The 17449-nt window shown below is 32.9% G+C and overlaps 1 protein-coding gene across 2 annotated transcripts; it reads left to right on the forward strand.

The window, feature by feature from the left end:
* The first annotated feature begins 276 nt into the window (after positions 1 to 276).
* LOC129291990 (uncharacterized) lies at positions 277 to 8420 on the forward strand. Of its 2 annotated transcripts, XM_054929478.1 has the most exons (9): positions 277 to 299; positions 779 to 2423; positions 2529 to 2755; positions 3446 to 3778; positions 4551 to 4797; positions 5436 to 5564; positions 5686 to 5901; positions 6665 to 6788; positions 7966 to 8420. In XM_054929478.1, exons 2-9 carry the CDS (start codon positions 849 to 851, stop codon positions 8202 to 8204), a joined length of 3090 nt encoding a protein of 1029 aa, XP_054785453.1. In that variant the 5' UTR covers positions 277 to 299; positions 779 to 848; the 3' UTR covers positions 8205 to 8420. The 2 variants fall into 2 exon arrangements, with proteins under 2 accessions (XP_054785453.1, XP_054785455.1); XM_054929480.1 differs by lacking the exon at positions 277 to 299 and having other exon boundaries at positions 731 to 2423.
* Positions 8421 to 17449: the final 9029 nt, after the last annotated feature.

The following is a 17449-nucleotide window of genomic DNA, read 5'->3' on the forward strand; positions in this document are numbered from 1 at the left end:
TATATAGTTATTTATGATTAATGATGAAGTTCAATTTAAATATGATCATCGTTTAACTTTAATTACAATATTATAATATCATTGATTTGAGTTCTTATTTAAAAAATAAATTATAATTTCTTTGCATCATTTTCAATCTAGCTATTAGAAAAGAGCTAGAAAAAGTAATCGGAGCATCCAGATTGGATCCTGAGGACTAGGAGCAAGCGATGGCACAGAAATAGCATCGAAAGACTCAAACTCTCAAAGTCACTGCTTAGCTATTAGGGTTTGCACGCAATTTTTTTCCTCTGTTTCAGGTCATTCATTATTGTTCTGCAATTCTTACATAGCCATGTTCTTGTTTTCGAATATGTAATAATCGAATTTAGGTCATATTAATCTGTATTGGTTTTTTCCCCTTTGAAAACTAATCAAGACCAGATTTTTTTGGGCAGATGATATTCGATTTTATGAATTATTTAGTTTCTATTTTGTATTTAATTTCTTGAATACCAGCTCTTGTTTTCATTAAGCATCATTTTGATTAATTCAACCTAATATTTATTCAATCTAATGCTTTAAATTGTTCACGATAATTAATTCCTTGAATTTGGATTCTCTTATTTGATTCTATTAATTAGGTTATCATCATGGTGGTGATCTAAATATTGTCATTTACGGTTATTCTGATAGAAAATTTATGGACAATAACTGTTCTTAATTAACCAAATTTGAAGCTTCGATCCTTTTTCACTAAATCTATTTGTTTCATTGGTTTGATTATATCTCATTATAGGAATGTCAAAGTCTAGGTTTTGAGGAGACACACCATTATATTTGATTCTTGATCGTTGAATCTGAGAGCCATGGCATGGTTTAGAGCTAGTTTCAGCATTACAAAACAAGCAATCAAGAGAACTCTTCATTCTCAAGTTAGATCATCAAATTATCTGACAAGGACAACAAGAGTCCTTCCATCACAGACCAGAATCTTTCACACCACAGTTTCCAAGTCATCGTCGTCAACCGGAACCGATACTCCCCCTCCGGTGCCTTGCTCCGTCCCACTTTCTCGACTCACTGACAGTTTCTTAGACGGCACAAGTAGTGTGTACTTAGAAGAGCTTCAAAGAGCCTGGGAAGAAGATCCAAACAGTGTAGATGAATCATGGGACAATTTCTTTAGAAACTTTGTGGGACAAGCTCCAACTTCACTTGGAATTTCTGGGCAAACAATTCAAGAAAGCATGCGTTTGTTATTACTTGTAAGAGCATATCAAGTTGTTGGCCACATGAAAGCCAATATAGACCCATTAGGTTTAGACAAGCCAGATCTTCCAAGTGAATTGGACCCTTCCATTTATGGCTTCACTGAATCAGACCTTGATAGAGAATTCTTCCTTGGTGTCTGGAAAATGTCTGGATTCATGTCTGAGAATCGTCCAGTTCAAACCCTAAGAGCCATCTTGACAAGACTTGAACAAGCATATTGTGGAAGTATAGGGTATGAATACATGCATATATCAGATAGAGAGAAATGTAACTGGATTAGAGACAAGATCGAGACTCCATCAGCAACACAATTCAGCCACGAGCGTCGAGAGGTTATTCTGGATAGACTTGCATGGAGCACGCTTTTTGAGAACTTCCTGGCCACAAAGTGGACATCAGCAAAGAGGTTTGGGCTTGAAGGAGGAGAAACCCTAATCCCAGGAATGAAGGAGATGTTTGAACGAGCCGCCGATCTCGGCGTCGAGAACATCACGATCGGAATGGCACACAGAGCAAGATTAAACGTTCTGGGTAACGTAGTTCGCAAGCCAATTCGTCAGATATTTAGTGAATTTAGTGGTGGACAACTAGAGGATGAAGTAGAGTGTTACACAGGAACTGGTGATGTGAAATACCACTTAGGAACATCTTATGACCGTCCAACAAGAGGAGGAAAGAGGATTCATTTATCATTAGTCGCAAACCCTAGCCACTTAGAAGCAGTGAACCCAGTGGTTCTGGGAAAAACAAGAGCGAAACAGTACTTTTCAAATGATTTAGACAGAAGTAAGAACATGGGGATTCTGATTCATGGTGATGGAAGTTTTGCAGGACAAGGTGTTGTGTACGAGACATTTCATCTTAGTGCACTTCCGAATTACACAACAGGTGGGACTATACATGTTGTATTTAACAATCAGGTGGCGTTTACGACGGATCCGAGCTATGGAAGATCTTCAAAGTATTGCACTGATGTGGCCAAAGCTTTAGATGCTCCGATCTTTCATGTGAATGGTGATGACGTGGAAGCAGTTGTGCATGTGTGTGAGCTTGCTGCTGAATGGCGTCAGACTTTTCATTCTGATGTGGTTGTTGATTTAGTGTGCTATAGAAGATTTGGCCACAATGAAATTGATGAACCATCTTTCACTCAGCCTAAAATGTATAAGGTTAGGCCGTACAAACACACGCAAACACATCTATAAATGTATTTTATCATGAAAGATCATGTTTAACTGTTTGGTTCTTAAAAGTATAGAAATTTTGAGCTGCAGGTGATCCGAAGCCATCCATCATCTCTTAAGATATATGAGAAGAAGCTTTTAGAATTAGGGGAGGTGACACAAGAAAACATTGACAAGATACACAAGAAGGTCACTTCAATCCTAAATGAAGAATTTTTGGCCAGCAAGGATCATCTTTCTAAAAGAACAGATTGGCTTTCATCTCATTGGTCTGGTTTCAAGTCTCCTGAGCAACTTTCACGTATCAGAAATACTGGGTATGTATATATACACAAACATATGCACACACACATGTTGGACCTAGGTTCCTCTTCGGAGAGATTTTTTTTAAGGATCATAAAGAGAGAAAGAATTCAAACTGAAGTCTCATTGTGCACAAGAGAGAGAGAGAGAGAGAGAGAGAGAGAGAGAGAGAGAGAGAGAGAGAGAGAGAGAGAGAGAGAGAGAGAGAGAGAGAGAGAGAGAGACTTAGGCGATGGGTGGGCCTCGCTAATAACCCTTTGGTCTAGTGGCACTTAATACGTCTTTATGATTTTATCTGTTGAAGCAAGAGGTTAAAGGATCCAATCCCCATGTGATTGAAGGGAGAAAAATATTTATGTGTGAGATTGTTGTGTGATTTGTACGGTGTGTGAGAAATGTATGTGTGTAGAATCCTCTTTCCTATGGAAAAAGATTAAATAGAATATTCCAAAAAAAAAGTGGGATCTTCGTAATCTCATGAGTCTCTCGCATAATCTCATGAGTCTTTCCACACAGCACAAAAGTTGCTACATGATATAGGACTTCAACCTTTAAGAAATCCGGACTAAGTTACCCTATTCATAACTTATGAACTGTAAAGTTTGCTATAAATTTCACTGGATATATTTGTGGATTAATTAACTAGCTTGAGTCACTGCACTATTGTGTTTACAAATTAAAACACCCTGTTTATGGGAATGTAGTGTTAATCCAGACATATTGAAAACTGTGGGAAAAGCAATCACAGTGCTGCCAGAGAACTTTACGGCTCACAGAGCGGTGAAGAAGATCTATGAAACGCGAGCACAGATGATTGAAAGTGGTAAAGGTATTGATTGGGGATTTGCAGAGGCTCTTGCTTTTGCAACATTGTTGGTTGAAGGAAATCACGTGAGACTCAGTGGTCAAGATGTTGAGAGAGGAACATTCAGTCATCGACATGCTGTGGTTCATGATCAGGAAACTGGCCGCAAATATTGCCCTCTTGGTCATATCATGACCAACCAAAATGAGGAAATGTTTACTGTTAGCAACAGGTAATTAATAATGAATATTTGTGTTAGAACTTAAAATTCAAACACATAAAATAGCTATAATTACGATAAGATCTTTCCATGTTATAAGAGTTTTGATCATAAGGAAGTAACAAATTCAAATCTATTATGGGTAATGACATTAGAAACCATAAGTGGTAACTTATCTTTGATTCTTGAAAAAGGTTCTAAATATCATAACTTTAAGAAGCTTAAATATATGGTAAGTCAACATATGGTCTTTAAAACAGTTAAATACAGGTATTTTTCTAACTAAAAAGCTTGTTTCTTCTACATTTTTCTTTGCCATGCCTGTGGAACTAATCTTTACCTTGTTTGGCTTTTCACTGTTGTAACTGAACAGTAATATTATATTGGCATTTTTTTATGGGACTAATCTTGTTTTAGCGAAATTGTGCATTATTTTGTGCTAATTAATGCATATACACTATATGATTAATCTAGAATTATAGCTTTGTCTAGTAAGGAGGGAGATAAAAATAGAATGAGATCTACTTCAAACCTCACTAATAGATGATCGGGAGAATTAATTATGCCAAATTTCTCTCAAGACATTTAAATACTGCAATGTTCATTGACAATTGAGCATTGTTGTCATTCTTCTATGCTTAATTGCTAATGAATCTTATAGTAATTAATTGTTGTGAGAATCCAAATGAAATTCTTCCTATATAATTATCATCTCTACATCTATTTCTTTTTCTCAACTCATTTACCAACATAGATTAATTAATCAATATGCCTAAATATGCAGTTCATTGTCAGAGTTTGGTGTGCTAGGATTTGAAATGGGATACTCAATGGAAAACCCTAATTCACTTGTAATATGGGAGGCTCAATTTGGGGACTTTGCCAATGGAGCACAAGTCATATTTGATAACTTCTTGAGTTCTGGTGAAGCCAAGTGGCTTCGTCAGACCGGCCTTGTGGTGCTTCTTCCTCATGGTTATGACGGTCAAGGTCCTGAGCATTCCAGTGGAAAATTAGAACGCTATCTTCAGGTGTGCATGTGTCTGTGTATACATTCTCTTTTCGTTTACCACTAAGTGTGAAATGACTACATGTTGTCATGCTAAAATCCCAACCTTTTAGCAATGATTGGTTTGAATTCATTAATGATTCTTTTTTACAACAACTATATGACTACTTTGAATTTGAGTATTGTAGACTCTAAAAAGGACAATATAACTTTTTTAACAGTGAGTTTGGATTAATGAGAATTTAGATTTGGTCCAAATCTTTTATTTAAATGCACAAAAATTTACGGCCAAATTTATTTTTTATTACAAATCTTTTATAATTTTAAATTCCCTCTACACTCTAATCATTTAAAATGTTAATTATTTTAAACATCTTATTTTCTTCATGGTTTTATTATATATTTATAACTCTATCTTTTTTCATCTTTCATCGTAGTCTCTGTTTAATTAAAAAATAGAGAAAAACTCATCATTTTTATTTTTTTATTTTTTTTGAATCTCAACTCATGTATCTTCTTCATTTGAAATTTTTTAAATTACACAAATAAAGAATTTTAAATACACAACTATGCAAATGCTTCCTAAAATAATGATCAAATCTTTTTTGCTAGACCTAACTGTCATGGTTTAATGAACTGATTAACTTGATATAATGGTAGATGGCAGATGACAATCCATATCTAATACCAGAAATGGATGCCACATTGAGAAAACAAATTCAGAAGAGTAATTGGCAGGTTGCCAACGTCACCACTCCTGCTAATTTCTTCCACCTTCTTCGTCGCCAGGTCATTGCATTTTAATTATGTTCAGATTTCATTTAGACTCACTTTCAATCAAACAGAGTCATTATATATAATATCTTGCCATCTTGCCATCTTCTTCTGTCACTTCTTGTTGTTGCTGCAGATACACAGAGAATTCAGGAAGCCACTGATAGTAATGTCACCCAAGAACCTTCTTCGCCATAAGGATTGCAAATCAAACTTATCAGAGTTCGATGATGTTGAAGGACACCCAGGTTTTGATAAACAAGGTACGAGATTCAAGCGTCTCATCAAAGATAGCCATGATCATTTCGACCACGAGCTTAGTATTAGACGTCTCGTCCTCTGCTCTGGCAAGGTCGGTCAATTTTATTCCAATAGATTATATACCTTTTTTTCCTTGTTCACGGCTTATAATAAATACTAAATAGTGTAATTTGTCATACAGTTAATAATATTTAGACACATTTCCCTGTGAATTGCCTAAAGTATGAAAGTAAATTATGTCATATAATGTTTATATCCTAGAATAGTGTGTTATGTGTCCCACATCAAAGAGAGCCTTATAAGTAAAGTGGGATTAAGTGTAAAAAGTTTTTTCACTCAATAAATTAGTATTTTAGGATGAGCCCTCTGCTTGGGCTTGAGCTCATAACATTGCCTCTTTCTTTAAAAGGCTAGTGTTATAGAGAGGGCTATTCATAGAAAGTTTTAATTGACAAGATGTTAAGTGAAGTGACGAGGAGTTGAGCCCACTGGAGATGTCAGCTCTCAAACAAGGTGACATTATCATGAATTTTATATCGAGAAGCCTTACAAGCAATATGAGATTTATAAATATAAAGGACTCTTCTACCCAATAAACTAGTCTTTTGATATAAGATCTTTCTTTAAACTTATACTCATATAATGTAGCTTACTATAATATATTATCGATATATTCATATATTGGTATGTTTATTTCACTCACTAAAAGAACACAGATGCATCTGATGGATTTTATAACAATTATGATGCGTGTGTGTGTGGCCATTTTATACATGACATTGTATAGTTTTCCTAACTAGATGGTGATTAATTAAAACCATGCAGCAACATCTCACTTGTTTAGAATAATACAGATATATTATGAACTTGATGAAGAACGAAAGAAGGTAGATGCAAGGGATGTTGCAATTTGTAGGGTGGAACAGCTTTGTCCTTTCCCTTTTAACCTCATCCAGCGAGAGCTCAAAAGATATCCCAGTAAGTATTTTCAGTTACATAGCATATTTTCATCTGCCTCTAAACCTTTACTAACTAAGCTCCAATAATAATTAATAACAAAAACAAACCTTATCCTTTAAGGCAAGGTCATTTTTACACAGATTGTATGATATCATTTTATTCTATTAACAACTAAACATTTTGATATATTGTCAACTAAAAGGCCTCACTCAACAATTTTATTAAGTTTTAGATTTTGTTTTCTTCTACTTATCTTTACAAGACTTCAGACTATTCCAATGTCCTTACTAATGCTTCCTATGGTTTTCTTTATACATGTTCATACCATCTTAAATAATTTTGTATCATTTTATTTTCAATAGATGCCGAGCCCACTCTTTTGTATATGTACTCATTACAAATCCTATTTTTCTATTATGCCTAATAAAACAATAAAATTATGTGAATACTTATGTGAATACATACATATATACTCCCCCTGGACTATAATATAAGTTATAATTAATTCACAGTTTATGAATAACGTTAGTTAAAACTTTAAATTCTTAAAAATATCTACAACTTTTCGTTTATACCCTCATTAAATACCCTATGTAGCCTTAATAATAATAATTAAAATTTTAATGCATGATTTTTTTAAAAAGAGTAATAAATGAAATAGGAGTATATATAGTTGAAACAACAAATATAAAATTTATTAAATGCCCTATATTTTGGATCAGGTTAAGTTCTTAGAAAATGCATTATATTATGGTTTGAAGGGAGTATACATATTATATAGCGCCTATTATAAGATGCCTTCTAAAAAGATTTTTTGATCCTTAATATAAGATACTTGATAGGGCATTAATTATATTTTTCAATATTACCCCTAATTATGAGAAAGAATGTAATGCAAATTTAAAAAATTTTAATTTAAATAGAGGTTAAATTCAAAATTTATTCTGTTTTTAACAAAATTAATGATTTAACCACCTCTTCTTAGTTCTAATAAGGTAGGCGGAAGTGCTTTATAATAGAGACCAAAATGAGTATACTAGAGAAGTCTTGGCTTGCGTGTTGGGTTGAGCACTCACTAAAAAACCTGAATAAATTTCGCATCTCAAACAGGTACTATATGGAGTTACTGGCATAATTTGTTACATGAAAACAATGTTAGTTATTTGTGTTTCATGTTCTACTATGTTTTTGGTAGATGCTGAGATTGTTTGGTGTCAAGAAGAGCCAATGAACATGGGTGCTTACAACTACATCCTACCTCGACTTGTAACTGCCATGAAGGCCGAAAACAAGGGAGGGTACGATGATGTCAAATACGTTGGTCGGATGCCGTCGGCAGCCACAGCCACTGGGTTTTACAAGGTTCATCTGAAGGAGCAAGCTGAGATTGTTCACAAAGCTATTCAGCCTAAACCCATCAACTTCCCATACTGAGAAGATCTCATATAAATATATCTTCATGAAGCTAAGTAAGTTGAATTAATATGTTAGCGTAGACTTTTGCTTAGGTTTTTCCTTTGGCAAAGAGTTACTTAAGAGTTAAGACAAGGATGATGATGATGATTTTCCCCAGGTTTTGTCATATTTTCTTTTCGAAATCGAAAATATTTTTTTTTTCAATAAATTACTTTGGCGAACATTTTCAATAAATTGTTTATGTGTAATTTGTATGAACAATGCATTGCAAAAGAGAATATGTATGAATATATTAAATAAAATAGGTAATATTTAATATATTTTTGTTACTATTTGATAATACATTTTTGTTTTTATCATGTGTCTATTTATCTTGTTTGGTTTCTAAATATGTACATAAAAGTTATTTCTTATATCCTATTTTTTTAAATTTTTTAGACCAAATAATCTATCATTTTTTTTGGCCTGAAAAACGTTGAAAAAATTAATTTAGATTTTATGAAGCATATAGTATATCAAGAGTCCGGGTGAAGTAGACAACATAAAAAAAATAAAGATAGAAGATAGTTAACTGTAAAGTTGGCTCTTTAAAGGTATTGCTGAGATACGTATGATGTCACCGTTAGCAATAAAAGCCCTCGTAGCAAAGGCAGGAAATGGTAGCAGGGGATCGAATTAAAAAAAAAACTATATTAATTATTCCTGTTATTTAATTACACATACAGAGAAAATATAGAAAAAAATTAAGGGAAAAATTAAACATTATAGATATTAATATTATCAATCTGGATTTATATTTTAGAATAAAAAACGGCATAGAGAATTTAAAAAAATATATTTTGTAGCTTAGAAGAGTATTTCAAAAGATATATATATATATATATATATCCCGATTATCCTTAATATATATATATATATTGTTATGAATTTACACACACACGCAATAGGCATGATGCGTAAACTAATCAACACGTTTGCTAACTTCTCTGAAAGCATGATTAAAAGTAATATCATTGAGTCAAGACTTGATTAACTCTAATATCCTTAATTAATAATGTTCATGAATAGATGTATAATTCAATCAATAGTTTCCTAAATAAGATTGAGAGCTTTGGTGAATTACTATTGTGGACATTAACTTTGCATTTTATTTAAGCGTTAAATGGTAAATTTGTTCCCAAACTATAACTTCCAAAACATCTAAGATTTTAAACTCAGTTTTTCTACAATACTTCCTTTCAAATCTCAAAATGATGCAATATAATTTTTACCATTAACAAATATTAATTTTAATCATTAGCTAACAAAAAATATATTAAAAAAAACCTCAAAAATTTATTGGTCCTTGTCTATAATTTTTTTTCCTCCTTTTGTAATGCTTGAGGCTTTTTTCTGTAATTTCTTGATCAATTTACAATCAAACTTGACTTTTTTTTTTAACATTAGGGGTGATATTGCACCACTTTCAAAAATTAATAGAAATATTGCACCAAAAGTAAATTTAGAATCCCAAACATTCCTAGATCTAAAATTTAATAGTGAAATTGCCCTGTAACCCTTTATTTAAAATGCACTTAACAAGAATAGAATACTAACAACAATGTCAAACAATCTCATGTCACTTGGTGTAGTTAGTGATTAGTCACATATTTTGCATATTAAAACATTTAGTTTTGGCATCAAATTGTGCAAAATAGGGTTTCATTCTCTATTTTGGATTGTCTTTTCTATATTGATTATGTGAACCCTAATGTTGCTAACTGGTGTTGATTTGTCACTTCCAAACCCTAATTTGTTATCTTGGACATTATTTCTCTTTTCTTTCTTTTATTTCTTCTTTTTAGAATTTATTTAGTCTTGTTTTTTTATTTTTAGATTTTGTTGAGGGCAATTTTGGAATCAAGGATCAAAGACTAGACAACTTGCTTGCAGAATTTAAGAAGTGAAAATTAAATAAAGATGAAGACAGCAAGAGATGATATGCTGTCATTCTAGATTATTTTGGAAAACAATTAATTAAATAAAAATCAAAGGAGCATGGGAAACATTGAGGAACACATCATCAAGTGAAGAAGGAGCATTTTAGGTGTGACATACTTCAGATATAAAGAGGCTTATGTGGCAGCTGATTAGAAGCCAAATGAAGTCACATTTCTCACACCTTGATCACATGTTCCATGCCTCATGTTTCAGCTCTCTTAGGCGCCATTTACACCTCATTTTTCAGCCCTATTTTAGCCATTTTCTAGCTCATTTCCAGCTCATATTTAACATTCCAGATCTGGACTTGCATTGTTATTATCACCCTTCAAATTTTCCACACCTGCATAGGCCTTTTATTTTCATTTTCAGCTAATTATTCACATTCTCTCTTTAGATTTCCTTTCTTCATTTTCTCTCAATTTTCGTCCATTTTTCTTCACCATTTTTTGAGATTTCTTTTCTTCATCTTCTCTCATTCATATTCACGTCCGGACCTCTCCTCTCATCTAATCAATAATTTCGTCCAGATTTTCTTCTTCCTCCAGCATCCTTTTCGTCCAGATTCAAGCCAAAATTTCAGATTCATCATCTTCTACATTCATTCATCCATGGAAGCCTCTAAACCTCAAGAACTCAACCAAGTGATGGAGAGGAGCATGAGTGGCTGATTCTTTATTGAACTTCAAGGAAGATGAATTAGTGATTTGACATTTCTAGACTCGTTTTCCTCACTTGTAGTTTCAATTCTATGATTTCTTCTTCTCTTCTTTTGAAATTCAAAATTTGTAATTTGGTTGGTTGTAAGTTTTGATTCCATTTTCATGTTTAGATTAAAGTTGTGGATGTTGAATTGAGATTTAATATTGTGTTTCAATTCCAAAATTTATGAATTCATTTGAATGTTCTTGTATGTGTTCATATGTTCTTAGTGTTCTTGTTCAGATTTTCTCTTCAGCTTGAGCTAGATCCATATGAGTTTATATGAATTTAGTTTAATAATTTTTTCTACCACTTAATTTGGTCTAAATTTAGTGGTTATGAATAAGGCTGAATCACATTATTAATCTTGATTCACTTGGCTTAAATTCTTTAGTGGTCATTAGATTTAATGATTCACAACACTTTGAAGGTTTTAGAGTGTTCTTTAAGCTAATTGTAATTACATGTGTGGTTTCAAATATGGAATTCAAGGATTATCACAAGAAATTCTAGCTTGAGCTCACCATTTCATTCATTCATCTCATTACATTTAAAATCTGAAACTAGAAATATTTAATTCTTGCATTTGGACCTAGCCGAATAATTTCTTCAATCCTTTAACTTGTTGGCTTTTGGATTGAAATTTATATACATTTGCTCTCTTGGGAGATGACCTAGAATGCTCCAAAATACAATCTAGTTTTTATAGATGGTCTAAAGCGATTTAGGGCTTCATCAGTCAGCTACTTAAATTGAATAGCATCATTGTGCACTAACAAACACGATAATCTAAGTCTAAAATCACATTGGCTAAAAGATTAAACCCCTTTTCAGGCTACAATTACTTTAAGTCGCAACCAAAGAACCTTGACCATTTAAAGTGGAGAGGAGGGTTTCAATAACATTGAATAAAATAAATTATTGACAATTCTACAGAACTACAAGTCAAATAATCACATGTACCACCACATTTAATGACAAATGAGGATGTGCTTCGCTTACTTTCCACTAAAAAGGAAATTGAAAGATTATTTGTATTATACAAGAGTGCGGGGTATGGAAATATTTAAGTTCCTATCTCTCACACACACAAAAATTTTAAGAAAGATTGAGAGAAAAGGAAATTAATTAAAACAATTGTTGGTATCTTTTTTTTTTTTAAATAAAGCTCCTGTTTGGTGTGATACAAGAATTTTTAATGAAATTAGAATTGAAATCAAAATCAAAATAGAATTAGATTTTAAAAGTGTACTTAATATGAAGATGGAATCCTAATATAATATTAATAAATATATGTACTTAAAATAGGGGAAAAACCAAAGTACCCTTTTTAAAATTAAAAAAAAAACACCTCCATCTATCAAGCCTAGCAACCCCATCATCAATGACCCACCTCTTGCTACATCTCCTAAGGCAGCAACCCTAACATCATCTCCTAGATCAACATCACCTTCAAGGGCTATGGCGATACTAACTCTAACAACTAAACCCTCTTCTTTGGTAGCCCAACTGCCATGATCTTTGTTCTAAGTGCTAGAGGGATTTCAGTTTGAAGGAGCAACAAGAAGCCTCCGCTAAATCCACCATCAAAACAACTATATCCTTTACTTCTCTATTGCCCTCTAGGCCATCTCCATTACCGACTATGGTCTCCCCCACTCCTACTCAAAAATTAAAATTGTCAGTAATTGCAATGGATACATTAAGCTTTGTCGTTACATCCTCTGAGCCATTGGTGGTAGTTGTTGCCTGACGTTATGATCGCTAGGAGTGGATGACAATGGCTTGTGGGTGAAGGGAATGATAATGGGTGAGGTAAAGGAGATGATGATAGGGGTAGAACTGGGGATAGAAAATAATTTCATAAAATACAACTAATTCCATAACTACCTTGATAGGAATCTAGTTCTAGCTTCTTTCCTTGAATCAAAATTTTTAGAAATTGAAATTAAAGTACACCAAACATGTTTGAATGTGGAATCTATTTCCAATCTCATTCCCAAGATTAGGATTCTTATCTACAAACATGGCCAAAGAGTGATACTAAATATAAATATTATAATGATTAAATTTTTATGTTTAGAATGTTAAGAAAAAGATGGATGAAAATATTTTATAATATCAATCAACTATCAATTACTATAATTCATGTAATATACAAAATTAATTTTAAAAATCTCACAAATTATAAATCTTAATTAAAATGGCTCATTTCTTGTACTCTATAAGCATATTCACAACACATTGAGTATAACATCCTAAAATTTTAAATCTAAAAAAGTAGATTAATTAAGGGATAAATTAGTTAAAAATATGATTAATTTATTTAATTATGTTTTTAGGTGGCTAATTGGATTTTTGAATTATATTTGGCTCTAAATTGAGATAGGATGAAAGTCGGATCAAGTCGGGAGGTATCGGGGGGAGCAAAATTAAGTTGTTGCTCATTGCATTGTGAGCCACGGCTTACGTGGCATGTGCTACGGCGCATGGCACAGCAGGCAACTTAAATTTTCGGGAATCATCAAAAATTGATAAATTTTGGGGTGGAAAACCTAGAGCACGAAGGGGGCAACTTTGGGCACTGCTAGGGCATCAATTTGGGAGGATTTTGAAGATGATTTAAGCCTTCAAACTTTTAGGTAAATTTCTTACCCTTCTCCTCTACCTTTTCATCTCATTTTCCATGGGATTTAGAAGAGTGAGAATTTGGTCTGATTGGATTAAGCCATAAGTAAATGTTTTAAAGGTTTCTATTAACTCTAAAAGTTTAATTCAGGTTTATTGGTCTTGAATATGTGGTAATAGGAAGCTACTTTCTTGTTTGGTGAATTTTGAATTAAGCCCCAACTTGATCATAGGGTGTTGAAGTGTGATAAGTTAAGATATTGAGTTTTATGTTATGATAGAGTTAGAAAGAGACTTAAAGGGATGAAGTAAACAAATTCTAATATTGAAAAGTCTATTTGTTAAGAATTTGAGTGAGAAGTGGGAGAATTGGGAGGTTATTATTAGCTAATGGTTCTTGTGTTAATTGAAAATTAACATATAGTACTTATTGATGTAGATTGTGGTATGGGAAGACTTACCTTGACACAAGAAGAGAATTAGTACCATGGAGAACCCTTTTAGTAACAAAAGGGTTGAGGTAACTAGATAATTTGTATTGTTTATTACCTTGTATAAGTTATTCTCAAGTGCTTTTCTATGATTTGTTGAGTATATATGTATAAATTCTTTGAAGGTTAACTATTTTAGAAAATGAGGGGAGTATTGGTTTGTGAAATTCTATAATTTTAAAGTAATGGTAAGATTTGTTCAATTGGTTTGGAAAGTTGTTTATGCATGGTCAAGTGAAAATATGTAGTAAAATGTGGCATATTAGAGGGTGGGAGGTCACCCTAGTGGAGACAGTGAAGATTAAGTTAATATGGCATTGCTGGCACCTCGGGACGCTAGGTGCAACATTTACTCTCCTTAGTGCCCGAAAATGGGTGTGGTGTTGGAGACTTACTCTCCTTAGTACCTAAAAGGGTGCGGAGTTGGAGACTATGCTCCTTAGCATCCGTAGGATGCGGTGTTGGAGTAACAACACCCCAATTACTTGTAATAGGGGGAAACAGTAGTTCAGAAGTAGTTTAGGATACCTTGGCCGGGTAGTCCTACCATGGATGGTGAGCTTGGGGACTATACATGTGGTTTGGTTCTGTAAAATAGCCTACTGGTTCGATCGGAAGTATTGGAGGACTGGATGGTTAGGGATCATGCATGTAAATTTGTGGTGATATTATATGATGTAATTATGTTACTTATTTTAATGCATGTTTATAACTTGGCTTGTTAATTAATAATGTAGATTATCTTAGTTACTGAGATTTTTATCTCACCCTGTAGATTATCATTTTACAGGTGCTACCAGTGAGACTGAGCCAGGAAGGGAATCGGGCAGGGGCTAGCATATTTGCTACACTCTTTGTAAAGCCCAATTTTAGTTTGAGTGGTGTACATAAACTTGTTATATGATATTATATGTTGCCAACTAGGAATGTATATCATTTTAATTGGTTGCACTTGTTTCATACTATGTTGTTTTGTATTTTAGCCCAATATGGTATATGATGTGAATATGTGGAAATTTTTATAGTGACGGGCTAAAATACTAATACAAGTGTAAGGAATGTTTTATCTATGTGGTGATAATGTATTGGTAGTATATTATGTGGCAATAAAGGCTAAATAGTGCTTATAGTGTTAATTGTGTATTTTGGCCATATTGGGTGAAATGGCCATTGAGTGGCCAAATTTTGTGTTTGGTGTGTTTTTATGTATTTGATTGGTCACTCAAGTATATTTTGGTCTATTGGACTTGGTTCAAGCCTTAAAATGGATTAATGGTATTAGTTATGATTTTTGGGTACTTGGATGGTTGAAAATTTTGTTTGAAAAACTGACTTTTATATCTGAGTATCTAAAATTTTCATACGGTGTCAAATTGAAACAAAACTTATACCATTAGTTAGCTTATTGAATAAGCTTCGCGTGGGCACTTGAATCACTCTAATCGGACATCGAATATGAAAATGGCGCACATTCAAAATTTGTCCAGAAAAGCTGTCATGGACAGGTACGTCGCGGTGCATTTTGCGCAAGCCACGGCACACAGTACAGTGAAAAAACTTATCTTTTTGTGCCACATGCCGCAACGCATGGACCATGAGCCGCGGTGCATGGACCAAAACACTCAAAAATGACATTTTTGGCCCTGTTTTGAAGTAGTTTTCTTCCCAAAACTTTTCCATGCTTTTAATGCCTATATAAATCATTAAGTTTGAGCTCAAACTATCAATTTAAAGGGTTTTTATAGGATCCTAAATATTCCACAATTATTTTGAAAAGATTATTAGTTTTAACCCTTATATGGATAATGTGAGCTTAGGAGCAATCTTTGCTCCTAATTATGATTGTTTGTTATGATCGTGTGGTAAATTTTGGTAATGTCAAGGTGGACATTACATTAAGTGTATAGAAAGATATACCATCCACAAATTAATAACAAATCTAATGGACTTATATCCATAAAATAAATTATTATAATGGATTTCTAAAACCTCATGATATAAAAGAAAAATGTCTAATTGAATAAATATGAGTATTTACAACTGAAAAAGTGTACCAGCAAGTATCAGCCAATTGTTAACTAAAACTACCAAAAAGGAACAAAATACTCTCTCTCTCTCTCTCTCTCTCTCTCTGTGTGGCTGTGAATCATTTTGAATGTCAAGTGAAATAGAATTCCAATTAGAATATAATGATTGTCTCTTTGGCATACCATTCTTGTTGAAAATAGAATATCATAATTACAAAAGAGTTGATTGGAAGTTTCAAAACTCATTCAAAATTCTAAACTAATTCAGGAAAATTATGTGAGGTAATATGGTTGGTTTTCACCATGCACCTAGAAAAAGAAACAAGAGATCTACAAAATGGAAGGCAATACTAGAATAAAACCCTTAAAGATTTGCATTACTATAGATAGAAAGTAAAATCCTACAAGAATACATCAGCTTAAACTTGACATTTTTCATCTAGATGTAGTCTAAATAACTACTAAGTTTCTATGCACTATGGACAGATTAGATGCCTACCATTGTTCTTAACTTTTGAGAAGCAGAAAACTAAATTCAAGCTAGGATGACTACTTCATTTTTTCCATATATATGCTGAAGCTCCCTGGTAGTAGCTTAGTAAGATATTGATAAGTAAAGCAATGTATATAAGAGAAAGCAAATATAGGAAAGTGAGAAATTAATCAAAGCAACAATATGGCATTTATTATAGTGTTCTTAACCCGAAAACAAACTAAAAAATCCTAATACTTTTCTAGGCTTGAAAATTCTTTTGATTGATGGCAGGTCTAGTAACAGTTTGAATTGTATCAAAAAGCATCTCCTGAGAAGTGTTCTTTAGCTCTTGATAAGTAGCTTAGATGGTTTCCCATTCTTAAAATATATGTAATTGTTCGGGTGTTTGTTCTTGGCACCTGCATGATGCTCAAACTTGTATGCATTAAGAGCCTATATGACATAAGTCAATTTATGAGCATATTATTTTCCACTAATAGCTTTAATAGCTTGCTTCTTATTGTTGTTGATAATTTCTAGTTCACCTATTTTTGCAAACCCTTAATGACCATGCTTTGGTTCAATTTAGGAAGAATTCGCATATCCCATATTTTCATCAGCTAAGCATCCTGCATCCTATGCATCTAAAAGCTTTTATGCTGGAAAGACTATAAAACCATATAAAAGAACATTTATCTCCTTGACAAAACATGTAATATTAAAGAAACGATCTAATGTAGTAAAGAGTCAAGGGAAAAACATAACAGGTTTCTAGTGAAATTTCATTAATAGCAATGTGACAGATCAATATTGGAATACCTGCCAATAATTCTAAAGCCAAACTACCATAATCCTCATAGAATAATACAACTCTATAATAAAAAAAATAGTACATCTATGTGGTTGTAAAATCTATTCATATAATAACACAACCATCCAAACAAAAACATGATGGCACAT

This window comes from Prosopis cineraria, unplaced genomic scaffold, assembly GCF_029017545.1.
Source record: "Prosopis cineraria cultivar Desert tree isolate PC_DT_omini unplaced genomic scaffold, ASM2901754v1 PC14, whole genome shotgun sequence".
Taxonomy (NCBI): Eukaryota; Viridiplantae; Streptophyta; class Magnoliopsida; order Fabales; family Fabaceae; genus Prosopis; species Prosopis cineraria.

Coding starts and splice junctions, on each gene's coding strand:
- LOC129291990 (XM_054929478.1), top strand. CDS start 849: ATGGCATGGTTTAGAGCTAGTTTCAGCATTACAAAACAAGCAATCAAG. Junction 2,756..3,445: donor TCACGTATCAGAAATACTGG/GTATGTATATAT, acceptor ATGGGAATGTAG/TGTTAATCCAGACATATTGA. Junction 5,902..6,664: donor TCGTCCTCTGCTCTGGCAAG/GTCGGTCAATTT, acceptor AGAATAATACAG/ATATATTATGAACTTGATGA.